The sequence below is a fragment of the Grampus griseus genome (genome assembly GCF_964374135.1).
Source record: "Grampus griseus genome assembly, chromosome: 18".
Lineage (NCBI taxonomy): Eukaryota > Metazoa > Chordata > Mammalia > Artiodactyla > Delphinidae > Grampus > Grampus griseus.
Genome location: NC_139012.1, coordinates 74,973,806 through 75,001,361, shown reverse-complemented (window position 1 = coordinate 75,001,361; position 27,556 = coordinate 74,973,806). Strand labels below are relative to the sequence as shown.

The 27,556-nt window shown below is 44.3% G+C and overlaps 1 protein-coding gene across 1 annotated transcript in view; it reads left to right on the top strand.

The window, feature by feature from the left end:
• Window positions 1-20,160, top strand: part of LOC309835782 (protein POLR1D-like) — a 41,728-nt gene extending 21,568 nt beyond the window's left edge. The window contains exons 2-4 of the mRNA XM_082675435.1: window positions 3,390-3,464; window positions 19,576-19,839; window positions 19,962-20,160. Of these exons, the coding sequence (XP_082531561.1) occupies window positions 3,390-3,464; window positions 19,576-19,839; window positions 19,962-20,028 (406 nt within the window). The 3' untranslated portion in view covers window positions 20,029-20,160. The remainder of the gene's footprint in view (window positions 1-3,389; window positions 3,465-19,575; window positions 19,840-19,961) is intronic.
• Window positions 20,161-27,556: the final 7,396 nt, after the last annotated feature.

Here is a 27,556-nt window from a genome sequence, read left to right as displayed (position 1 = left end):
CTGTTCCTGTATTTTAATTGCAGTTTACACTTCTGTTTCACAATCTCATTAAAAACTATCTTGTTTCATGATGCCGATGTTTCATAATCTTTGATAATTTAAGTATCTAGCCTCTGTGATAATGTGTGGTAGAAACTGACTTTGTTATTTCCTTACCCGAGAATTCATTAGCGAGAGTTCCAGAAAAAACAACAGAGGCTACAGGAGTGAGGAAAACTACCTGACTTTCTAATTTTTTTTCCTGTTGATTTTGAAGGTGATGTTGTTATTTCAAGGACAAAACACATGATTGCTAGAAGTTGCTTTCCTATTTGGAAGGAAAGCCCTGCAGAAGGAGCTCGTGCAGAGTGTGGGTGGGACATAGCGAATGCCCCACATTCTTAGGACAAAGTCTGAGCAGCCCTCCGTTCCTCTGCCTCTGCAGTTCTCTGAATGAGTGCGGAAGCAGTGGCAGCTCTGTCAGGGCTTTTTTTTTTTTTTCCCCTTTTGCATTTACTTTATTTTTTGCCTTTTAATGATAATGAGAAAAGGGCTTCTCCAGGACTTGTTGTGCAAATGTTTGTGGAGGAGACGGGAAGTATGATAGGAAGATGGAGGGCAGGTACCCTTAAACCCACAGGTCCTTTTGTTTTGTTTTGGTCCTCCCCACCGCTCTCAGTGTCCCCGGTACCTCCTTCCTCATCTGAACACTGGTCGTGATGACTATGTTGTCATGTTCAGATGGGACAGCGCTTTGTAAACCGTAAAGCTCATGACAACATGAGTTGTCCAAACAGTAACAAACGCCTCAGTCGCAGGCAGTCTGCTGGGCCTGGGTTCTGCCCTGTCTGCTCCCGACCTGTCACCGTCTTTCCTCACTGGTGAACTGGTTCACCCCAGGCAGTCTTTCTCATACTTACACCTTCTTTTCTCTTGGGCTGTCGTTGTAAGTCAGAAGGTATCCTTAATCACGGCAGAGAAAGTTAAGCACAGCACTGGAGACAGTTTTCAGTGAAATCACAACTACAGAAGAATCCACGTCCAACTTCACGCTCTGGAAGGCGCCTAGACTAGGCCTGCAGGATCCCGGCACGGTTCTTGACCGAGTGTTGCTTCCTGCAGATGTACAGCATCCCAACTGTAGCGTGACACAAACTGGCTTTCGTAGGCATGTCCAGAAAGCTGGGCAAACGTTTTAACAGTTTTTATGGGAAAATGCATTCTCCTTCATCTGTCACTGATACATAGTTTGTTCATAATTGGGGAACTGCCCAAGCAGGTTCTTTCACTGATGATTTTTAACTGTGTCTGTTGTCAGGAGAGAGGACATATGGGTGGATCCAGGATGATTGATTTTCTGGTGGTTTTTTTTGTTTTTTTGAAAGCTACCACTCTAATTGATGGGAAGGCGGGGGTATATTTGGCATATTTTTACCCTTTGGTTTTTTTTGCTTACATCTATAAGGGTGAAGAAGGATCTCTGTTTTGGAGCCAGAGAGGATAAATTTTTCCCGAAATACTCTATGAGACAAAGTCCTCAGATCACATCCATAGGATGTATTATTATTTTAAAGAGATGGAAGAAGGCTCTGTGGTGTCACATGCACTTAGTATTCCCGACACCAGGAGGCTGGGCTATGACACCTGATCTGATTGAGTCCAGGGGCAAGAAGCAGACAAGCTGGTCAGCGTTTCAGTTTTTCATCAGCCCATCCGTGGGCCCTCCCAGGATGGATTAGAAAGTGTCCAGCTGCTGAGGTAGCTGAAATGGCATTTTTTTAAAGATCTCACTATTAATAGGAGTTTATTAAAACTTGTGTAAATTATAGAAAAACAGCCAGATATATCTGTTGAGGACGAAGAGGGTGGTGAAATAGTTTGAAAGAATACTATTAGAAATATGGAGGTGAATACCAGGAGAAACAGATAAGAAGGAGTTGAAATTGGTTTTTTTGGTGGGTAAGGAAGGCTGATGCAGAAGACCGCTGTATTTCATTTTAAGTCTTTAAATAATGTTTTTCTCTTTAAGCTATATGCATGCTTTGATAAAATAAAAATCAGTATAAAATAAAACATTCTTATAAACTAACAGAATGGTAATATCATTGAGGACTATGTGAATTGTACCTAGAGTAGTACTGTAAGAGTGTAACTAAATGTTTTTATATAGAATCAATATATAATTATTGATATTATATTATATTTTAATAATATAATTATATATAATAATTATAATTGTTATAATTATATTATTATAATTATAATAATTATATTTATAATTATTAAAAAGTTTCAAATTTTGTGATTAGAATTATAGTTCTGTCTTTGGATTACTGTTGTTTGCAACGTGATACCTCTCTTTTTCTTAACTTTATTATTGCTATATCACAGGTAATATTAAAGTCAGGGATGACCATGGTCCTATCTTATTACCCATGACACCTTGCACAGGATTATATGTGGTAAAGTCTCAGAGTATGGTTGATAAATATGTCTTCTAGGCTTTTAAAAAGCCTCTTTCTAAAAATTACACAAATAATACAGATTCACTCTAGAAAAAACAGAAAATGCAGAGAAGCAAACAAAAAACTAAAAATCTGCCCCAAACTTATCGTTTTGGTAACATCCCTCCAAATGTTTCCCTGTGCAATAGGTACATGTAAATAAATTTAAAATAAAATTATCCTATACATGCTCTTTTGTTCCCAGATTTATACACTTCACATGTTATGAATGTCTTGCTGTGCCAAGCATTTGTCTTCATTTTGAACAACTGCCGAATCTTCCGCTGTGTGGATATGCCATGATGTATTTAAACAGTCCCTTTTTAGTAACCGTTTAAGCTTTCTCTTCTTTTTCTTTAGCTGTTAAGTTTTCGAATGAGTATCCTTGTACATATAGTTTTGCATACTTAGTGGAATTTTTCTTAGAATAAGGTGGGATTTTTAGGTCAACACGTATGTTTTATTTTTACGGCTCTTTATCACGTTTCCAGTTGTTCTCCAGAAATGTTATATCAGCTTTAGTCCCTGTTGGTAGAGAAAAGAATATCCATTTCTCCACTCCCTCACTAACTGATGAGCAGAAACAGATTCATCATTGCTGGGTTAATTAGTATTTCTTAGAATAATAGTGCGTTTGAACATTTTTAGTATGGATATAATTCGTCATTTTGCCTTTAATTTTCTCTTCAGTGTTCTTCCCCTATATGGAAAAGGTTTCTTTTTAATTTTTATGTATTCAAAACTATCAACCATTTTAAAACATTTTTTTAAATTTCTCCCCCAATTTTGAAGTTTAGTGCTTCAAAAGCTCTTTCTTTCCCAGGGTCACATACGTGGAACAAATTGATTTTCAGAATTTAGTGGGGTGACTAAAATTCTCTCAAATTTCTTCCTTTTTCCCACCAGGAAAGCAATAGAAGAACTCCTTAAAGAGGCAAAACGTGGGAAAACAAGAGCAGAGACAATGGGACCTATGGGCTGGTAAGTTCTTGAGTCATCTTCCTTAAAATTTAAACTCATGTATATATTAAAGAGAAAAGTTTTCTTTAGCATATACAGGGAATGTAGAACCGTGGACGTAGAGGAACTCAGAGGCAAGTGGTAGAGCAGGGACACTGCTGAGGGCTGCAGCCACGGAAGTGGGCAGAGGGGTGAGAACAGAGAACACGTGTCATGGTGTTTTCACCCTTTGGTCCACAAGTCCCCAAGAGATATGATGACGCTGCTGTGCCTAAGGCCACCTGAGTGACAGTAATATTATGTCAGTGTTCATTGTTTAAGAACTTCTATCTTAATTATAGTCCTCAGTAAATTAAGATTTATAATTTTAAGTATTTTAATTTTGTGACAGTTCAGCTGTGTAGCACTAAAGTTTACCATTGCAGTTGCTTTACAAAACAGAGCTTACTAAAACTTAATGATATAGACAAAGGAAGAATTTAACCTTAAGAATCAAGTCTACTCTTCTAAGCGTTACTTTAGCAATAGCATTCTCATCCAATAAATATGCTGGCTTAGGTCTTTTATCCACAGTTTAAAATTCACTATAATGGAGTATTGTGGGCCGTGAAAACGTGTAAAATGTAAAAATGGGACAGGAGTAGAAGCTAGATCTCTGTGGATTTGACTCTTAGAACCAAGCACAGGGTTTATGTCAAATATAAAACAAGGTTCAGTCAAAGTTAAAGAAATAAGAGGGCAAAGGCAGTTCCTAAAAATCAAGAAACATAAAATAAATGGACCTCAATAAGCCATTGAGCAGATGGCTTAGCCACACGTGGAGGAACTGTTTCAGGTGATCTGAAATTTGACTGTATTTCCAAAGGCAGAAAAGAACTAGAAAGAAATCTTAAATTGTTTCCAGTTATCACGTTGTTGGTAACAATGTTGACATTGTTATTCTGAAAATATTGTATAGTAGGATAAAGCAAACAAGTAAATGTTTATTTGTTATAGATACCAAAATTTTCAGTGTAAAAGATACAACTATAAAATCAAAGATATAAAAATCTGCACTCCTAAACATTAATTGGAAATATCAGTGTGAAGTTGTGCCAGATTTTCTCTTTAAAAGAGAGAAAAGCTTCTCTAGCTCTGTTCACAGAAAAGTCCTGGAAACAATGACCATCCACTCAGTAGCTGTGAGGATCCCTGGCACCCAGGGGTGGTGTATAAATTCTACTGTGGTATATATAATTCCATTTCTCACTGAAAGAAGACAGATCCTTAGAGAAATAACTGGCTGCCGATCTGAGGCCGTTAGCCTGGAGTTAGCCAAACTGCAAGCTAGCTGTCACAGCCTCCAGCACTGCCCTCACTTCTCATGCCAACCGCAAGTTCCGGGAGCTCCCCAAACGATCCTCAGCTTCAGTAATTTGCTAGACCACACACAATTCACAGAAAGCTATTATGCTCATGGTTACAGTTTATTACAGGGAAAGGATACAGATTAAAATCAGCCAGAATAAGGGATGCAAAGGGCACAGTCAGGAAAGGTTCCAGACACAGAGCCGCTGTTGTCCACCCCGTGGAGTCAGGACCCACACATGACCCTCCCAGCACCAACATGTGACAATGCACTTGGCATACTGACAACCAAGGAAGCGTACCTGAGCCTCGGTGTCCAAAGTTTTTCAGGGGGTTCCATTACTTAGGTATGATTGATTGATTGCTCACATGGTTGATAGCAGTCTCCACAGTACCCCAGATTTCCACCCTCAATCATGTGGTGTGTCTCTGGCATGGCCAGCCCTCCCTGTAAGACTGTCAGTTGTGGCCAGCTCCACCCTAAACAAAGACGTTTCTGTCAGGTATGACATTGCCTCCCAGAATTGATATTACCTCCCAGAAGCCAGGGCAAAGGCCAGACCTCTCTGTGGGCAAGACCACACTGTTTACTACATAGATAGGAAATGTATAAGAAGAGCCAGAAAATCTTATCAGATCAGAAAGTAAAACTGTCAGAAACTACTGTAGTCATGTCAGAAAGACACAGGAACCAACTTGAAAGGCCTCCCACTAGTCAAAGATGGGATAATTTAATCACCAAAGAATAAAGCAATAATGAGTGAGATAACCTAAAATATGTTAAAATCCATAAGGTCATAAGAAAAATCACATCAAGAAGCTTTTGGATGAGGCTAAGGGGCCAAATTATTATAAAACTGGTAAATAGTGAGGAAGAGCCGAGCATTTATCCTGTTCCTTGTACAAGTTATACTTCAAAGTTACAAAATAATTGATGAAAGAAAACTTCCTTATAGAATTGCAACTGTTAAATGTAGGACTATAGAGTAGGATTATCATCACTTGAATAACAACTCAATTACAAGACAAGCTATCTAATTTAAAAATGGACAAAAGATTTGAACAAACACTTCACCAAAAACGATATCAAATTGGCCGATAAGCATTTGAAAAGATACTCAAATCATTAGTTATCAGGAAAATGCAAATTAAAACCACAGTTACTTATTCACCACACATGCACTAGATTGGCCAAAATAAAAAAAAAAAGACTGACAGCACCAAATAAAGAGGAGGATTTGGAACAACGAGAATGCTCACATATTGCTGGTGGAAATGTAAATCATACAGCCACTTCGAAAAACAACTGGTAGTTTCTTATACATATGCACTCACCATACAGAATTCTTCTTCAAACCACCTATCAGAGAGCTGACGATGTAAGCCCACACGGAAATCTGTCCAGTAATGTCCATAGCAGCTTTATTCATGATAGCTCAAAACTGGAAACAACCCAAATGACCATCAGCTGATGAGTGGATACACAGTTGTAACATCCATACATTCCACACTCATCAATAACGAAAAGGAACAGAACTACTGATACACACTGCATGGATGAATCTCAAGCATTTTGCTCATGAAAGAAGCCAGACTCAAAACATTACACATTATAAGATTCCATTTATATGACATTCTAGAAAAGCCAAAACCACAGGGACAGAAAACCCATCGGTTGCCAGGAGGTAGGGGCTGAAGGACTGAATTTCCTGCAGAACTTTTCTGGGTGCTGGGAATGCTCTATATCTTGACTGTTGTGATGATCACACGACTACACACATTTGTCAAAACTCATCACACTATTTACTTAAAAGGATAAATTTTAGTTTGTATAAACTATACCTCAGTAAACCTGATGTAAAAATAAAAAGAATGTCGTTATTCTACAATCCCTAATGATACACTGGATCTAGGCAAAGATCATCACCGGTTGCTAAGTCTCTCAGATGAGAAGCTGATGGGAAACTTTCTGATGAGTGGGTCAGGCTGACGACACCTGGACTCATCTGTCGATTTTTATACCACAAGAAGATGCAATAGGAAGAGGGTACCGCCACTTATGAGACATCCTTGTAAAGAACCTGAACGTGAATCTGATCAAGTCTCTAGTTAGAACTACTAGTTTGCAGGAAATAGAGGTCAGAGGAACATACTAAATGATATTATAGAGATAAAATTACAAAAATGTGGGGAATTCTACAGGAAAAAACAAACCAGTTTCTTTAACAAATGAACTGCAAGGAGAAAAGGAGGAGGAGTATCCTATGACTTAATAGATTTGGGACACATCTACGTGTATACCTTGTTTGGATCCTTATCCAAACTAATTGAAACAAGGGTATTTGATGATATTAAGGAATTGATGTTGTTTTTTTTTTAGGTGTGATAATAGGATTGCTGTTATTATTATTTATTTATTTATTTATTTTGCGGTACGCGGGCCTCTCACTGCTGTGGCCTCTCCCGTCGTGGAGCACGGGCTCCGGACGCGCAGGCTCAGCGGCCATGGCTCACGGGCCCAGCTGCTCCGCGGCATGTGGGATCTTCCCGGACTGGGGCACGAACCCGTATCCCCTGCATCGGCAGGCGGACTCTCAACCACTGCGCCACCAGGGAAGCCCTGTTATTTTATTTTTTAAAAGCTATTATCTTTTAGAAGTTCATTCTGATGTATTTATGGATGCAGTGGTATAATAAGATGAAATGATCCAATGTGAGTCAATCTTTGTGTAACATTTGTAATCATTTTAGATTTCAGTGAAATAGCGACCTCCTAGGATACGGTAAAAATTTGGTGAGATAATGTATGTGGAAACACTCAGCATAGTTCCCGGCATGGAGCAGTCAGTTACTAAATGTTAGTTAAATCTGCTCTTAACTTCTTTTTTCGTTTGTTTGGATTTTTTATTGCCATATAAAGGGCCATCTAACTGGTCTGGACGAAAATAAATAAGTGTTCTAGATGTACCAGGCCAGGTGGAGTGAATATCAGTTTCAATGCCAATTTCAGACAAAGGATACTCATTGAATGGTCAACGTTTTCTACCATTTCTATGAATTTTTCCTCAAATACAGTTTTGTTCATGTATAAATTTAAATGCCGTATTTTTAAATATCCCACAAGATTTTTAGATATGACATTGCTATTTTTAAATTGCAGTTACAAATCTTATTTGTCAGTGACAGAATTATAATTCCTTAAAAATCAGAAGTTGTGGGCTTCCCTGGTGGCTCAGTGGTTGAGAGTCCGTCTGCCGATGCAGGGGACACGGGTTCGTGCCCCGGTCTGGGAAGATCCCACATGCTGCAGAGCGGCTGGGCCCGTGAGCCACGGCCGCTGAGCCTGCGTGTCTGGAGCCTGTGCTCTGCGGCGGGAGAGGGCACGGCAGTGAGAGACCCGCGTACCAAAAAAAAAAAAAATTAGAAGTTGTAGTTACAAGAATGAGCATATCCTTTTTTTTTTCTAGTTGGAACTAACTAAGGAGGAACATAGATTTAAATGGTTGATTGCTCCAGTTAATCGTTGATTCATCAGATCTCCTGACTTGGTGTATATAACCATCTATGTGGTTGGCTTTTTTCTTTTTACCTTTTGACCCCTTGACTCCCCTACCCCTGCCTCTGGCGACCACCAATCTGCTCTGTTATCTATGAGCTTGATTTTTTTTTTTTTTTTTTTAGGACTCCACATATAAGTGAGATCATACGGTATCTGTCCTTCTCTGTTGGACTTATTTCACTTAGCGTAACGTCCTCAAGGTCCATCCATGTTGCCACACGTGGCAAGATTTCATTCTTTTTTATGCCTGAATAGTATTCCATTGTATGTGTATACCACAATTTATCCATTCACCCATCATTGGACACTTAGCTTGTTTCCGTATCTTGGCTGTTGTACATGAAGCTGCAATGAACACGTGGGTGCAGATATCTTTTTGAGTTAGCGTTTTCTTTTTCTTCAGATAAATACCCAGAAGTAGAATTGCTGGATCATACGGTAGTTCTATTTTTTAATTTTTTGAGGAAGCTCCATACTGCTTTCCGTAGTGGCTGCACCAATTTACATTCCCACCAACAGTGCACAAGTGTCCCATTTTCTTCACGTCTTCACCAATACATGTTATTTCTTACTTCTCTTATCTTCTTTCCAGCCCTCTGTCCTTAAGTGAGGAGAGATAAGGTGCCCCTACTAACACGAATTAGATTCGTGCAAACTTTGGTAGGGGCAGGCTGCTTTGGGTTTTGGTGTAAGGCAGGACCTCGATCGGGCTGACAGTAGTCATTGGTCCATTTTAATAACTTTTGTGAAAGAATCAGCCTAAAGCTACATCATAAATTCAGATGACTTGACAAGTGGATGAGAAAATATCAGTCAGGGTTCTTGCCAGATGAGGAATGTCGAAGGGGATCACTTGTTACTAGGCAGCTCTCCTGATGGAAGTCATTTATCCTGACAACCTTAGTGCCACTTACTGGCTCGGCAGAACTTTCTGAGGGTCAAAGAACTAGTCTGTCAGCATCAGCTCTGCTTTTCCTGAGGAGAGTTGCCATATGCACAGGCCAGCGTGAGATCTGTCGGGTACTGACTGACCTCCTCTCTGGGCATCATATCAGTTCGATTGGCTGTTCCAGCGTTCTGGGGGACCCGGGCTCCTTCCAGTTTTCCAAATCTCCCAACCAAACGGTGTGATTCTTTTCCACACTTTAGTTAGCAGAAACGAAGAAGAGGAAGAGGCATGCCCCCACCCCCTTCAAGCACACTTCCCAGGAGTCGTCTGTGCCATTTCTACCTGGACCCCATTGGCCAGAATTTGGTCTCATGTCTACGCCAGCTACAAGGCCAGGAACTCAGTCTTTTTTTCCTCAGTCAGTCACGTGGCAGATAAAATCTGAGGTTCTTTTACTACAGAAGAAAGGAAGAACGGATATTGGGGGGCAACTAGCAGCCTCTTCCCAAGAAGGGCGGGAGAAGGATGTTGAAAAGAGAGTAAAAACTGGCAGACAAAGTAAGATGACTCCAGATTTACAAGAGGTGGATCCTGGGAGAACAGGATGGGAAACTCACACTCTCCCACGAGGTGACGAGACAAGCGAGCATTCCTGTTGACACTGCTATTTTTTTTCAACTCTCATAACGGCGGTTCTCAAACTTCTGGGTCTTTAGGATCCTTTACACTCTTGAAAATTACCGAGGACCCCACAGAACTTTTTTACATGGGTTATATCTATCGGTATTTACTGTATTAGAAATTAAAACTGAGCAATTTTAAAGTATTTATTGATTTATTTTAAAAATAATAAACATGTTACACATGTAGATAGTATATTTTTTTATAAAAATAGCTATGTTTGCAAAAATTTACCTATTCAGTAGAGTGGCACTGTTTAATATTTTTGCGAACCTCTTCAATGTCTGGCTTATCAAAGACACCTGGATTTTCCTATCTGCCTCTGCAGTCAATCTGCTGTAATATGTTATTTTGGTTGAAGTCTATGAAGAGACTCTGATTTCACACAGATACGTATTTGGAAAAGGAAGAAGTACTTCAACAGCATTTTCAGAAATTTGTGGTATTCTTTTATACTGCATCAGTACTTGCAAGTAACCTCAGCAAGTGGTCGTTTCTTCACATTCTTTTTAATAATGTGGACTTTTCATATGCTGTTACAGTAAAATCCCTTGGTCTACCTTGCACTTCTCCTGGATCTTCCACTCGTGCATGGTTCTGTAATATCAGGAACTGGTCATCTGGATATTGGTTCGCTGAGTTATGAAGCTCCCCCAAATGTTGACACCTTTCATTATATAATATTTTAAAAACACATTTGTTAACATCACCACTGATCTCACCAGAAAAGTCGTTTAAGCGTTGGGAAACTGTCAAGGTCACTGTTTCCCAAAAGTCTAATTTTCTTTCGTTTGCAAGCTTCAGTTTTATCTCAGCTGTGAATACCGCGAGTTGTTTTCTTTGAAGTGACGGCTCACTTACATCTGAATACCCAGCTAGGTCACCTCGCAGCTCAAACAGTCTCGCAGAACTTTTCCTGGAGGCAGCTTTTGGTCCAGCACACCTAACAGGGACGGGCTGTGAAGGGAGGTCTGGTCCAAGGAAACCCATGACTTGCTTCTGCCCACGGTGCTGGGACAAAGAACGCCTTTCCCATCCTGCTCATTCCAGGGGAACACCTGGTTCTACATCTGTTTAAAGAAGTGTGTGTGTGTGTGTGTGTGTGTGTGTGTGTGTGTGTGTGTGTGTGTGTGTGTGTGTGTGTGTGTGTGTGTGTGTGAATAAAACTTTTAACCACTAATCCAGTGGTTTCCAAATTTACCTGCACATTTGAAACCATCTGAGGAGCTTCCAAAAATACAAGTATCTGTTTCCCACCATCAAAGATTATTAGTTAGGGGTATGGCCTGAGCTTTGGGGTTTTAAAAAGATACCCAGGTGATTCTAAAGTGCACACCAATGTGAAAAACACTATGCTAATCCCTATTTATTAAAAAGAATGATACCAACCTGCTCTGCAGAACTGGGAGCATTCCCACACTCCTCCCAGGAGCAGACAGGTGGCCAGGTGGCCAGCCACAGGAGTCCCAAGACCCATCCCTGTCAAGTGGACAGATACCCCAAAGGAGCAGACAATCGGTCAGTTACTAGCGGGCGATGGTCTGCGTTTCTGAGCATCTCAAAGATCTTCACATTGGCTTTAAAATTTGACACTGAACTAGAGTGAGTGACATTATTTCCTCCTCTTGGATACTGCATGAGAGAGATCTTAAGTGAGGTAGCTGAGCCGTTGCCAGAAAGAGATTGCTGAACTAAAGGAAATTCAACCGGGATGCCGTTTTCTGTGGTGTAAAGAAAGAAACCATTTGGTGCTATATACTTCCTTGGATGTGTTTCCGCCAAAGAATCTCTTGAGAAGCTGTTCTTGACAGAAGCCTCAGAGAAGCTGAAATATTGGCCCACGTGACTTCCTTTCAGTCAACATAAAGGAATTTATAAGCACAAATTTCAGAAATCTGCTCAGCTTCCTTGTCTACAAAGCTGCTTTTATTCTGGTCACGTCCACTTCAGCTGACCTTTGCCCAGTATAATGCCTGAGTCCACTCACTGCCTGTATGATTTCAGCCTTAGACGTTGGAGTAGGCGTATGTTTTGGTACCAAAACTTCCAAGGATTGAATTTGACAGAACATGATTTTTCAGTTTTCTTTACCCAGTTGTTTTGAGGGGAGTGGCGTTTTGGGTGCTCTTCTCTTTGGCTTGGGGTCAATCTGGTGGTAAGGGGGAGCACCACCTACATTTCCTTCCATTTTACATATCAGCTTTTGATTACTGGGAAGCAGATCATTGCCGCAGTGTCCACTGAGGCACGTGGTGTCTTTATTCGTTTGAAGATTCGCTCAGTACCAGTCGGGGTATTAAGGGGCCAGGCACAGGCAGCGGTACAGAAGCCTCACACAAAACACCGCCCCTGAAGTTGCTCACGCACAGGTGCACGTGGACAGGCCTGCAGCTGAGCACCAGACCACATGCTGGAACCAGCGGGGAAGGCAGGGAGGGCTCGAGTTGCAGCCTGACTCGTGGGTGAGGCTCCCGGCAGTATTTCAGGGCCGCGGAGATCCAGAGCCTTTACTTTCCAGTTAAAGAATGTGGAGCCCAAAGAGGTTTCCTAAGTCCTGGTTAACTGCTGATGGGACCAGCACGGATCCTTCTTGTCTAGAGCCTCCCTCTGTGGTTACTGTCAGCACACAGCGCTGTGTGTCCTGCCCCTGCTTCCCACGTTCACATCCCCTTCCTGTCTGCTTATGAAAGTGGATCCGGGAGCCTTGAATGAGCTCTCGTTGGCTTACACGGCTACAGAAACGACCTGTCCTACAGAGGGAGCAGGGGGCCAGGGATCGTGCCCTGCCCATCCCAGGGCCCCGCTACTCACACCCCCGCCTCTGACCCTCGCCTGGTCACACCTTCTCTTCCTCCTGGCCGTCTCCTAAAGAGCATCAGACAGGTAGCCTGGTATTCATTTTTGCTGCAGGACCTAGCATAGTGCCTTACATATGAAAGATTCTCAGGTGTTTGAAAATAAATACTGCAGATATATATGTACACGTATGTCAACGATTTTTCATTACTTTTGGGTGTAGTGGTGGAGACGGAGCATACCGAAAACCTGCCTCAGGCCTCAGGCCTGTTGTGTGCAGTGTAATTAAGGATTAACAGTGTCGCTGTGGGGATTAGAACACTATAAAAGACCTTCTCAGATGGCTAAGGCATTTGATTGCCAAAGTATCACCCGTGGCTTTGGTGATCGTGGCGTGTTAAACAAGATGAGCTGTAACCAACCACAGCATCAGATCAAAAGTATTACCTGGGAAAAAAAAAAAAAAAAGTATTACCTGGTTCCTTGGAGTGTTGGAAGTGTAGTTGTGCCTCTTCCTGTGGCTGTAACTTTCGACGTACATCCGTGATCATGCAAAGCAATGTGCAGAATGGAAGATAAGATGCCGTTTGCTGGCGTGGAAAGGGCTCTGGCCGCAGAATAAAGGAATGAATCGGGGCGCAGTGCACTGAACCCGGCTTCCACGATCCCAAGGCTCTATTTCCCTAAACAGAAGAAGAGGAACCATAGTTTCCCACAGCCTGATGTACTTCACGAATCTCCAAGTCACGTGTGTGCAGGGAGTTTGGTGCCTTTGTTCTTGTCTGTGTCAGACTCACCTGGGCTCCTGCATGGCCAGCGCTCTTAGCCGACTTAGATCTGCTTCTAGGAGTCTGTCCCAAACGGAGCAGCCCCGGCGGCCAGCGTGCTGACAGCTTTTCACCTGCGGTTTCCTTCCCTGCCTGCTCTGGGCCATCTGCTTACTCCACAGGTGCCTTTCTCTCATCTGCTCCTTCTGTCCCAGCTGGAATGGTGCTGGGAAGGCGGACCCTGGTTCCAATCCCAGCTCCACGTCCTTCCGGCTTGGGAGCCTGGATAAGGTGCTTTGCCTCTTGTGCATCTGTAAGAGGGGAGACGGTGGAGAGATGAAGTGAGGCGTTGGTAACGTAAGGGCACAGGGAACTGCTCGTCAGTGTCAGCAACACCGCTGTCGTCGTTCTTATTGGCTAGTGGTCATGTGTCACTATTTGAGGGGTCACATTCATGAAACTGCTTTAGACACAAACGTGGCAGGTCTGTATCTGCAGAATGTTAGCTATTACTACCTCTGTCCTTCAGCAGCAGAGAGACAGAAGTATGAAAATCAGAAAGAAAAAGAAACTGCATTTATCTTTCCCCTTCTGTTCTCTAGATTTGTTTTATAATTTACTGGTTTTCATAAGTCGAGTATGATACCTGTGGGGAGAAAGAGCCTCATTTTTGCAAATGACAGTTACACAGCGTTACACAGTGTGCCTACTCGAGAAGAAGGGAAAGAAGACTGAAAAGCGTAGAGCCCTGGCCTCGGCCCGTCTTAATCTCTCCCGTGGCGGGCGGAGCCCTTCATCTCAGCCTCTGGGCTCACAGCTTTGAAAGCGAAGGGACTCGCTTCACTTGTCAGGTTTCACGTGGATAGGATGCCAGCTCCTGAGTCTGACAGTGCTGTCATGGGTACTTTTAGAGCAGTTTTAACCAGTCTCATTCTCTTTAGGGTTTTATATCCATTTATGTTGTTAGCACCTTAAATCTGGCTCTTCCCACATGAGCGAGTAGAACGTTCTAAAATCAAAAATGAACCCAAAACAAAAATAACTAGCCAGCATGAGAAAGTCAACAGAGCTGGGGTCAGAGTTCCACAGGAAAGCAGCTGCCCATCCTGTGGCCTCCTGTGGTCCCCACCCCACATCCTTGGGCGCGGCCAGGGACAAAGCCGGTACAGACCCACCCAGCAGCCAGGCCTGTGCCCGTGCCGCAGGGCTCAGGCTTTTGCCTTGATGCTGGTATAAAGAAGGCTTTAGGGCGGCTGAGGATCTAACGCTAGCTTATTGTGTCATCTCAAATACAGAATAACATGGCACTAAAAGAGAGCTGAGAAACAAGGAGACAGAGAGCAATGAAATAATTTCCTAATTTGATAAAGGAGAGGAGGGTCACTTTCTGAAGGGCCAACATACAGAACGTGCGCGAAGAAACTCAAAAGTGGAAGGACCTTCGAGATCACCCACTTACGCCAGCCTCCAGTGTTATTTATACCCGAGGACCATCTACAAACAGAGTCTATAGACCATTAGGAAATGCAAATTATAAGCTGAGAGGTACTACCCAGTAGCCCACTAACTCTGATATCAATGGAGAATTGAGATATCCTGGAAGGTGAAACTTGCAGATACAGAAGTTTAACCATCTGAAGTACCGAAACTTTAAAGTTGTAACCATTTTTATGAACATTTCTGTAAAACATCTTATTCGTTTCTTCCTGATGGCTCAGGTTCTTTTCATTTTTTAATCATTTTTTTCATGGAGAAACATCAGACATTCTTCTCTGTTCTTGATTAACTTATTATCCCAGGTGACTTGAGACTTAGCTGTCTTGAGTTTCCATCACGGAAAGATCCCTGATGTATTAACTTGAGTGCTATATATATTCTTTTTCATGAAGGGAGAGTGAAGAGTAATAATATGGGTCCACAATCCCTTGTTTAAAGCCCCTGGATCCAGATATGTTTCTAAATTTAGATATTTTCACATTTTAGATAGGTGCTATAGCCCAGACAGCGTGCACAGCAAATACCCTAGTGGTACTTGTTCAACACGTGATCATTTCCTCAGCAAAGCATAGGAACGCTTCCCTCAAACGGGATACAGAGTAGAAAGAAGGGCCCAGCGTCAGGTTAGGTCAGGTCTGGTTGCCAAACGAGTTGTCGTATCAGAAAAAGAACTTGGGGGCTTCCCTGGTGGCGCAGTGGTTGAGAGTCCATCTGCCGGCGCAGGGGACACGGGTTCGTGGCCTGGTCTAGGAAGATCCCACGTGCCGCGGAGCGGCTGGGCCCGTGAGCCATGGCCGCTGAGCCTGCGTGTCTGGAGCCTGTGCTCCACAATGGGAGAGGCCGCAACAGTGAGAGGCCCGCGTACCGCAAAGAAAAAAAAAGAATAAAGCCATTAAAAATCAGCAGAGAGGACTTCCCTGGTGGCACAGTGGTTAAGAATCCACCTGCCAATGCAGGGGACACGGGTTCGAGCCCTGGTCCGGGAAGATCCCCACATGCCGCAGAGCAACTAAGCCCCTGTGCCACAACTGCTGAGCCAGTGCTCTAGAGCCCGTGTGCCACAGCTACTGAGCCTTCGTGCCACAACTACTGAAGCCTGCACGCTTAGAGCCCGTGCTCCCCAACAGGAGAAGCCACTGCAATGAGAAGCCCACGTACCGCAAAAAAAAAAAAAACAAAAAGAAGAACTTGGTTTTCCAATTTTGGAATTATGCATAAGAAATCATAGCCCCATAGGTAACATTCATTGAAGAGTTACCATGTGCCAGGCCCTGTGCTAAGAGCTTTGTGCATTATCTCATTAGACCCTTGCAATAGGTGGATACTTCTGTTGCTTCCATTTGCAAATAGAAAAGCGAGGCACAGAGGCATTAAGTAACTTGCCCACCGTCACAGAGCGAATGGAGTCGGAGGAGTAGGCCGCGCACTGAGCTAACCTTTACCAAGCGCTGGTTGCGCGTCAGGCATTGTCCTGAGCACATTCTCCCTCCTTTGATCGGCATCCGGTCCCCTAAAACAGTCACTACTGTCCCCACTTAATAGATGAGAGACAACAGGGAGATTATTTAACATGCCCAAGGTCTGGCCTAAGAGACAGTATGATTCCAGAGCACGTGTGTATACTGTGTTGTACGACTTTGTAGCCGTAGGACAACTGGCGGTGAGCTTCCGCAAAATTCATGACCACGTTGTAGGCCAGAGCTGCTCTCTGCCAGGGACTTCCTCACGTTCAGCATTGATGTTACTCTCCTTATGCTTGAATACATTCAGTGCAGATTTTATACTTTCTTTATATGGAATCATTTGCCACGTGTCCGTTCACATCTGCCCTCAACTGCTCCCCCCCCGGCCCCCCAATCTCGTTGTCCTGCCTCATTTATCAGTGGAGCGTGGGTGAGCACTTGTCACCATTTCTAAAATGTGTCCTGGCGTATCTGGGGGAGCCGCTTTCATACCTCCTTCCCCACCCCTCCCCCCACCCAAGTAAACCAAGTTCTCTCCAAGCCACGCTTGACTTTTCACCTTGAAGGTGGACACAACCTAGGCACAACCAGCATTAAAACTCGCATCTTCGATGTGAAAAAGTGATGTAAAGGCCGGTTTTCTGTGGACTTTGTTCCAGAACACCACCTCATTCCACGCTAGCTTCTGGTCCCTGTGTTGAGTCGGCGGGTTACACGAGCGGCGGGGAGCTAGGGGTGCTTCCTCCGACGTGGTCCCCACTCACAGCATGAACCCTGCCGGTCTCTAGCCCAGGAGGAGCTCTGTCCATCTCAGGCAAGCACATGGTGCTGGAGATGATCTCACGTGGAAGATGGCAAAATGCAGTTGAATGCGCCAGCAGTTTCCAAAGGTTTGAATATCTTGGGTTACTGTCCCATCTGGCAGTAATCACCTTCTTTCTTTGTTTAATCCAGACAAGAAGTGACCAGTTTTACCAGCGCTGACGACCCACTGCACTGACAAGGCCCCAGAATTCTCCCGTAGCTGGCTGTTTTGCACCAGCCGTTTCTAGTCCGCCCCATCCAAGGGAGAGCGGTGCTCCGTTGCTCACGAACATGATTAGCTGCTACAGTAAGCCCTGGCCACAGCTGGCAAAGAGGGGCACCTGGGCTCTTCGTGTTCCGCATTGAAGGGCAGTCCCTTCCCGCAGGCTGGCGGAGTTGTGCCGCTCTGTGACACACGCGTGTGTCGTGCTCTTCTGAACCTCTGCTGAGCTTGCCAATGCGGTGGTCCAGGTGTCGTCAGCCACTCAGTGCCTGGATGCACTGATGATCCTGTAAAGTCACTGAGGTCAGAGCCTGGCCATCCCTCCCAACTGCACAGGTGTCCTGAGCCTGTCCCTCTGGGAGGTACACGTGGCTGTGCCTGGGGGCCCCTGAGGAGCGTCATGCTGGCGCGCTTTTCCGGAAGCTCGGCCTCCCCCAGCCTCACACGCAGAACCGTGGGTTTTCTCTGCTCTCTGTTGTTGCCTTTCTTCTTTGCTCACCACTGTGGCTTCTGAACTTCAGCAGTAAAAACCAAACCTCCGGTGCCGTCCCCACCCAGCGTTCCCACTGCTTCTGCTGCCCCCTGCGTCCTTTCCTCCCTGAGTCCGTCTCCTCACCGCCGCTCATTCCCCGTCACTCCTCCCAGCCTGAGCGTTAAGCACACCAGCACGTGGGCGCACACACCAGCACGTGGGCGCACACACCACTTGAGACCTCGCGGGTACTTTCTCTCCATGCAGGCTCAAGAGCTGCTTATTCGCAGCAGGAGCCATTTTCTTTTCTTTTTTTCCTTTTTTTTTTTTTTTTTTGCGGTACGCGGGCCTCTCACTGCTGTGGCCTCTCCCGTTGCGGAGCACAGGCTCCGGACGCGCAGGCTCAGTGGCCATGGCTCACGGGCCCAGCCACTCCGCGGCATGTGGGATCCTCCCGGACCGGGGCACGAACCTGTGTCCCCTCCATCGGCAGGCGGACTCTCAACCACTGCGCCACCAGGGAAGCCCCTTTCCTCCTCCTCTTACTAACAGATTCAGTGCCATTCTGACTGTCTGAGGTGGTCTGACCTCCATAACAGGGACACTTGGCTGGTGACCCCTTACATGTCTCTTCCACGAGAAAATCACTGCAGTGGGGCTGCTGGTGGGTTGCTTTTGAGTTTTGTGTGGGATTCTCCTTGAATCAAAGTCTGATACAAAGATGGAGATTACAGAATACTACATTCAGTTTTATTTACTACCAGCCACCCTGAGTAACATGATTTGGACCAATTAGCATCCTCCTTGGCTCAAGGCCAAGAGAAGTATTCAGGTTTTCATCCGTGTGGGGTTTTCTTTTCCAAAATGAAAGGTTTACTACACCTGAAAAATAAAACAAATACTGACTATATAAATATACCTAAACATGTAAATTAACGATTTAACCAGTTACATCCTTCCTCCTGGGTGCACTTGACTCAGGGAGCCCCTGAAATGTACACTGCACAGAAATTCACCCAGAGGGTAGATGTGTGAACAGCGCTCTGGGACAGAGCACAGACTCTGAAACAGAAGGTCCTGAAATAGAAACTTTAGGTTTTTTGGAGGGTAAAAGGTGATTATCGCATTTAATAGATTCTTTAGATATTTTATTTCTAGAGTAGATCACGTAGCTCCAGTATTCAAGATATAGCAAGGTGTCCTTTTTTTGTTCCTCAGGGAGGGACTGATCCTTCTTCTTTGATATTTGAAAACAAGCCACCATAAATGTAACTAAAAGTGCAGATTCTAGTCAAATCAGGCATTTATGGTGTAAGGAGATATTATTAAATGACTCAGGTAATTTGGGTTGTGGTCAACACCTATACATAACATTGTGGTACCTGTTGGGAAAGTTAGTCCCAACAAGGAAGAAAGGGTTAAAGTCTTCAGATGAGGTCCAGCCAGTCTGTGTCCAGAATTCTAAGTGTCTTGGGTTTTCCCCCCTGTGCCCAGAGTTTACACTAGGTGGCATGCAAGGAAAGCTAAACAAATTCAGAAAGTCGACTTTGTGGAGGCAGTTCTTTGGGACTTGCCACGATCGGAGGGTTCAGCTTTGGAGTCAGTGTTTGATTTGTGGTTGTTTTTTCCCCCAGGATGAAGTGTCCTCTTGTTGGTACAAATAAAAGATTTCTAATTAACACAATTAAGAACACGCTGCCCTCCCAGAAAGAGCAAGACCAAGAACAAAAAGAGGGCAGTGAGGAACCTGCGAAAAGCCAGGACCAGAAGGAGGAAAGCCGGCAGAAGCACAGAACCCACCCATACAAGCACAGGGTCCACGCTCGGGGCCCTGCCCGTCATTCTCCGCCGGGGAAGCGGCGCAGCCCGGAGAAGTCCCAGAAGCGATCCAGCAAGCGGTGAGGCAGGGACGCAGGGTGAGCGCGACCGTCCCAGCACCCGGGCCTGGGCTGGTGCAGAGACGGGGCTGAGGACGGGCCCGCGCTGGCAGCGCAAACACCCAAGAGGGATTTTCCAGCAGGGCCGCTGTCGTGACAGCGGAAGACCACCTGAGGCTCCGAGGAAAGAGTTCAAAGGGAGCGCTCTGAAGACGCCTTGGCGAGTTTAAGCTGCTTCAGCGGTGTAGTATAGATACGTATTGATTTTATTGTCTTGTTTGGAAGTTGGTTTCAAAATAAATCTTAAAAGTTTTCAGAGATTATTAAAACTAGTTCCACTTATTTTTTGGTGTGCTGCCCTCGTGATCCTTTCTCAGAATTTCTCAAAAAATTAAACACTTGTAAATCCTATACTTTATTTTTTTGGGTGACAAATTTAAGTTTTAGAAATCTGGCCAGTAACCATATTTATGAAAAGGGCTAGAAATTGACCACGAAGCTCTGATAGCACCGCACCTGTGGTCCTTTAAGTAAACAATGTAGGAAAATCTCCAAATCCTCTTGAATTCATGCTCCCTGTCAATAACCAGAGGTTCAAAAACTGTCTCTGTGGTTTCCGTGTGCACTCTCAAACTCATTCCTGAGACAGAGCAGTTTTTCTACATTTAATTTTGGGGGGCAATGTGTACGTTTTAAGTGGTGCTTTTAAAAGAACCTTCAAAAGTTAAAGTGAACATGATTTTCGTGCTATGTCTAAAGACGTACGATGCCACTCTTAGTATAGTTGTTTCAGAAATCTGAATTCTCAATAAAAGTGTGTTTACCATGCCTTTTTTCGTTTTTTCAATATCGGCGTGGCTCTCTTCTAACATACAATTATAAACCTCTCAAACCTGTATTCTTCCTTGCATTCTCAGGAAAATGTCACCAAGCACCCTCTTCCCCCATCCACAAAAGGAGGAAGAATCTCTCTGTCCATACCCCACCCCCAATCTTCCAAAGCGTCTGAGCTTATGCCTGGCCGCTCCCAGATAATCACTCAACGCAGCCCCACTCCCTGCTTCCTGGCAGCCGAGAAAAAACCCTTTCTAAGCACCAGAAAGGAGCACATCCGCAAAGCTAGCTTTGGGGTGCTGGACGGACGCGTACCGCTCCCCCCGCCGAGCTGCTGTGCCACACCTGCTCAGTCTGCTTGGAGCCGAAAGCTCAGGGGCACAAGCCCAGAGCCTGCCCACTCTGCGCACCCTTCTCCCCCAGACCCCGGCCTCACCCCATGACTTGGTACAAACACCCTTTCCTTTCAGACATTCCAGAGGAATCATCTGGCTCATGTGACTGTAATCCACAACCAGTGACGCATTAGCCTGTATCACTTGTGCTAAAATTCGAAATGTTTTGTATTTAAATATCTATTCGAAACAGCCCAGAGTTGTGGTTTTAAACATTCTTGTTCTAATTAGGTAAAATAAGACTGGCCTGTATCATCTGTCTATGTGCTCTGTGTTTAGAGCACACTGGCAAGCTCATTATTCCTAAAAGAGGGGGATGATTATAACGAGCATATTCTTCCACTCAGAAGTCAAGGAAGCGCCTTGGCCTCATCACACGTACCTTTCTCAGACAATCGTGGTAAAGGACAAGTGTTCCACAAAACCATTTTCCCTTTAAGATCCACTGTCCCACTTGTGAAATTTTTCTTAGAATCTTTAAAACTTTCATCACAAGCAGCCATGGTTTCCTGTGTTTAAATGTCAAAAGCAAATCATTCCTCTGTGTTCCATATGTATACAGTGGATATCAGGGAGGGGCTGGTCCTGAGACGCAAACCCAGCCACCTCCTGCGTCTGCGGGGAACACACGGGCACGGCAGCACCGTACTAAGAGATCATCCAGCCCAGGACAGAAGGTGGAGGGGGTTGAATCTCAGCCCCCCTCTGCCACTGGCTCACTGTAGGGCCTCCTCTGGGCCACTTCTCTGCACGGCATCATCCTCATCTGCAAACTAGGATGTTTGCACTGGGACTTCCCAGGTGGTCCAGTGGTTAGGACTCCACTTCCACTGCAGGGGACCCAGGTTCGATCCCTGGTCGGGGAACTAAGATTCCACATGCCACACGGTACGGCCAAAAATAAAAAAGTAAATAAATAAAATAAGGTGTTTGCGCTGAGTCTCTGGTTTTGAAACAAGTAGAGGCAGAAGTGCATGTTCGGCCCTAAGCTTAGGAACTGCATTGCTTGCTTCCACTAGAAAGCGGCAGGAGTTAAACCTAAGTGCAAGCTAGCACAATTCGTTTACTGTTTTACCTCATTTTAGAAAACATCATCTCCAAGAAAGTAAATGAGAAGCCACGGTCTCTGCCATGTCCCGTCACCTACTGGTGGCCAGTCTTTCTGAACAGCTCATACACGGAGGGAGAGGGAGCCAGGGTGGGTAGTTTTCCCGAGAGCAGGCTACGTACTGAGGACTTCTCCTCAGGCCTGATTCTGGAAGGTGGCCGTGGAGTTTTTAATTTCTCTGTGATTTTTTTGGGGGGTGGGGGGCGAGGGGTGGATAGATCTGCCTCAGATCTACTAGGTGGAATTTACCATTCTGTCATTGATTATCGATGTGACTTAACGTGGCATTTACATGTTTATATTATTACATCATATCTGTCACTGCGAGAAGTCTTGCCACTGTCTTTGGATCATAAAGAATATCTGGTAGGTAATCAGTGCTTGTTGAATAGACGTTACCTGAGATGAACCTCAGATAAAGTGAAGCCTAGCCACTTTCCTAAGGAGCATTAAACGCACAAGGTATCGCAAGCTATACGGGAACCCGCGTGGACAACAACATTCATTGTCTGTCACCTATGGGCAAACATCGTGGGGCCCTTTTTCCCCAGCTTGCTGAGATATCCAGTATTTGATATATAACACTGTACACTTAAGGTATACAATATGATGATTTGACAGAAGTACATATTGCAAAGTGATTATCACAATAAGGTTGGTTAACACAGTCATTACCTGAGTTACCATTTTGTGTGTGCGCGGTGAGAAAGTTAAGATACGCCTTTTTTTTTTTTTTTTGCGGTACGCAGGCCTCTCACTGCTGTGGCCTCTCCCGCTGCGGAGCACAGGCTCCGGACGCGCAGGCTCAGCGGCCATGGCTCACGGGCCCAGCTGCTCCGCGGCACGCGGGATCCTCCCGGACCGGGGCATGAACCCGCGCCCCCCGCATCGGCAGGCGGACTCTCAACCACTGTGCCACCAGGCAAGCCCAAGATACGCCTTTTAAAACCCCGTGTCCACGTGGTTATCTCACAACGTTATGAAGAAGATGCCGTCACTCCCATTACAAATAAGGAAACCAAGGAGAGGTTTAAAGTTTGCCCAAGGTCATGGGAGTGGCAGAAATCCTATTGGAAGCCAGGACTGTCTGAATCAAAAACCTATATTCTTTCTTCCACCTTATGCTGAACTTGATCCAAACTCAGCTCCCTCAAAACACAGGACTGGGATGTCTCAACGCACTTATGTCCCAAGGATTGCCAGTTTAAGAGCCTAAAGAATTTTTATAACCAATGCATTTCACTGGTTAAAATTTACTCCCGAGGGGATCTGAATGCAGAAGCCCTGTGGCAGGGAACATTTGCGCTGGAGCAGCGTCTCTGTGGGCCAGTTTAGACAGCCGTCTAAATCCAAGAGAAAAACTCTTACCCTTCCGTGCTTCCGCGGTTAAACAGCAGCCCACAGACTATAACGAGGGGACACTGAACTCTCCATGTGAAGCACATATTTTAGGTTACTTCACATTTAACCTCGTCTTTTTTCCACCCACAATAGCACGGTTTGGGAGTTAAAAAGTCTTAGAGGGGCTTTCCTGGTGGCGCAGTGGTTAAGAATCCACCTGCCAATGCAGGGGACACGGGTTCAAGCCCCGGTCCGGGAAGATCCCACATGCCGGGGAGTAACTAAGCCCGTGCACCACAACTACTGAGTCTGCGCTCTAGAGCCTGAGAGCCACAACTACTGAGCCCGCGTGCCACAACTACTGAAGCCCGTGAGCCTAGAGCCCGTGCTCTGCAACAAGAGAAGCCACCGCAATGAGAAGCCCACGCACTGCAATGAAGAGTAGTCCCTGCTCACCAAAACTACAGAAAGCCTGCGTGCAGCAACGAAGACCCAACGCAGCCAAAATTAAATTTAAAAAAAAGTCTTAGAGTCAAGGTCTCTGTGGTACTATAAACAACATCCTATGGTCCAAGGAAAGTACACTACCTCTGCCTCTACCTTAGGCCCTGGAAAGGCATGTCTACAGATCATAGATTGAGCCCTGCCACGTGGCTCATCCGAGTATAGAGAATGAGAAGGAGAGTCTGCCGAATGGAAACTCTTGTTCTCAGCGTGGAAAACAACGCCAAGAAGCAGGCGCTCACGCACAGGAACACATTTTAAAGAGTAGGTTAATTAATTAATGTACATTAAACCAGCACAACAACATAGCAAGTAGAATTCAGAGGGATTTTGTAAATAAATCATTTTTATTTGGGTTGCCATGCCATAAATCTCAGTAGAAGGCCCTGGGCATTATGAAAAGGCCCAATAATAAACATAGATTTAAGAGCATTATTAATAGTTGACTACATGAGCAATTTCTCCCATCTATCTAGCCCTGTATTTTCACCGCTGGCTTATATAACTTATAAAAATTTCCTAAGTGAGACATAAACTCCAGATAGAACATATTTTATAAAATACTGGAGGAAGATGTTTCTCCACCAGGCGAACGTACAGCCTGCCCACGGCGCTGGTCCCCTGTCTCTCCCAAATTGTTTCTTCTCATTAATTCCTCAGGCATAGTCCTCTCAAAATGAACTAGTATACACTGTCCAATTATGAACCTCTATTTACTCCAAATTATAGATCCATCAGTCGGATGGGTAGTCTTTCAAAGTTCGATGTCAGTTTACAAAGGAAAAACAGCAAGACTGGTTTTCAATCCTACAGGGTTTTTTAAAATATCTATCTATCTATCTATCTATCTATCTATCTATCTATCTTACCTACCTACCTACCTACCTACCTACCTACCCACCCTGGGTCTTAGTTGCCCCACACAGGATCTTCGATGCTGCGAGCAGAATCTTCGTTGCAACATGCAGGATCTTTTTTTTAGTTGCGGCATGCGGGATATTTAGTTGCAGCATGTGGGATATTTAGTTGCAGCATGTGGGATCTAGTTCCCCAACCAGGGATCGAACCCGGGCCCCCCTGCATTGGGAGCCCAGAGTCTTAACCACTGGACACCAGGGAAGTCACGATCCTATAGGCTTTTTTCTAAAAAAATTTATTTAGTTATTTAGTTTTTGGCCGCGTTGGGTCTTTGTTGCTACGTGCGGCTTTCTCGAGTTGCAGCGAGCGGGGGCTGCTCTTCGTTGTGGTGCACGGGCTTCTCATTGCGGTGGCTTCTCTTGTTGTGGACCACGGGCTCCAGGCACACAGGCTCAGTAGTTGTGGCTCTCGGGCTCTAGAGCGCAGGCTCAGTAGTTGTGGCGCATGGGCTTAGTTGCTCCGCGGCATGTGGGGTCTTCCCGGACCAGGGCTCGAAGCCGTGTCCCCTGCATTGGCAGGCGGATTCTTAACCACTGCACCACCAGTGGAGTCTCAGGTTTTTAATCCTATATCCTACATAAAAAACAAAGCATCACTCACTCACTCACTCATTCAGTAAACACTTAGGGAACCAAGCACATAGGACAAGCACATGCTGGGCCCAGACTGGAGCAGTTTAACTCCTGTCTTCAGACTCTGCTGGGCCATGTTCATGTCTTCCAAATTCAAAGCTGTACAGTATTTGTGCAGCAAGAGATTCACTTCTCAAAAATATCTTGGCCATGCCTGTATTTCAGTCTTCTATATGAGAAGCATTGGTGGTTGTTCATCAGCACAAAACAGCACAGATGCTTTCATCTTCATTTTTTAGGAAAAGTTTTCCATTTTGTTAAGTTCTAAAAATATGTATATATATAATGAATCTTAAAAATATGTGTTTCAAAACTATAAACATTTATATATATATAATCAGTGCATGTAAGACTATTAGAAACACACTAGGAACACAATAAAATTTTGGCAAAAGATGAAACAGTCACAGAAAATACAAACATCCAATGAATATACAAAAAAAATCATCTAAAAAACAAAAATGTAAATTAAAATGATTTTTTTCACCTTTTAAATTAGCAGGGTTTTTTTTTTAAGTAACTCTGCTGACAAGTATGGTGATACAAATACTCTCAGAAAACAATTAGCAAATTAGAGAAATGCAAATCAAAACTACAATGAGGGCTTCCCTGGTGGCGCAGTGGTTAAGAGTCCGCCTGCCAATGCAGGGGACACGGGTTCGTGCCCCGGTCCGGGAAGATCCCACATGCCGCGGGGCGGCTGGGCCCATGAGCCATGGCTGCTGAGCCTGTGCGTCCGGAGCCTGTGCTCCGCAACAGGAGAGGCTACAGCAGTGAGAGGCCCACGTAACGCAAAAAAAAAAAAAAAAAAAAAGAAAAACAGAGTTGCCCTATGATCCAGCAATCCCACTCCTGGGCGTACATCCAGACAAAACTATAATTTGAAAAGACACATGCACCCCTATGTTCATAGCAGCCCTATTCACAACAACCAAGACATGGAAACAACCTAAATGTCCTTTGACAGATGAATGGATAAAGCAGTTGTGGTACATATATACAAAGGAATACTACTCAGCCATAAAAAAGAATGAAATAATGCCATTTGCAGCAATATGGAGATGATCATACTAAATGAATTAAGTCAGATAGAGAAAGACAAATACCATATGATATCACTTCTATGTGTAATCTAACATATGACACAAATGAACTTATCTACGAAACAGACTCACAGACATGGAGAACAGACTTGGTGGTTGCCAAGGGGGAGGGGAGGTGGGGGAGGGATGGATTGGGAGTTAGGGATTAGCAGATTCAAATTAATATATAGAGAATGGATAAACAACAAGGTCCTCCTGTAGAGCACAGGGAGCTATATTCAGTATCCTGTGATAAACCACAATAGAAAAGAATATGAAAAAGAATATATATATATATATATATAAAACTAAATACTCTGCTGTACAGCAGAAATTAACACAACACTGTAAATCACCTATACTTCAATAAAATAAATTAATAATAAAAAACAATTGGCAAAATTATTAGAGAAATGCAAATCAAAACTACAATGAGGTATCACTGGTCAGAATGGCCATCATCAAAAAGTCTACAAATAATAAATGCTGGAGAGGGTGTGGAGAATAGGGAACCCTCCTACACTGTTGGTGGGAATGTAAATTGGTGCAGCCACAGTATGGAGGTTCCTTTAAAAACTAAAAATAGATTTACCATATGATCTAGCAATCCCACTCCTGGGCATATATCTGAAAAGACGAAAACTCTAATTTGAAATGATACATGCACCCCCAAATTGGGGTGGTCACATGAGCCAGGCTGTGACAGTCAAACAGACTACTTCAACTCTGAAACCAAAAAAAGATTCATCCAAGCAGGGGACCCGACCAAAGAAGGTGCAGACTAGGCTAATAGATTCTGAACAGAAACCTACAGAGAGAGGGCAGGTGGAGCTGAAGTCATTGGATGGTCCTGTGTTCCTGCTTCCAAGCTCCCCAAAGAACCCTCATCCTGTCTTTCCCAAAGTCTGGCTCTGAAGCTGTTTG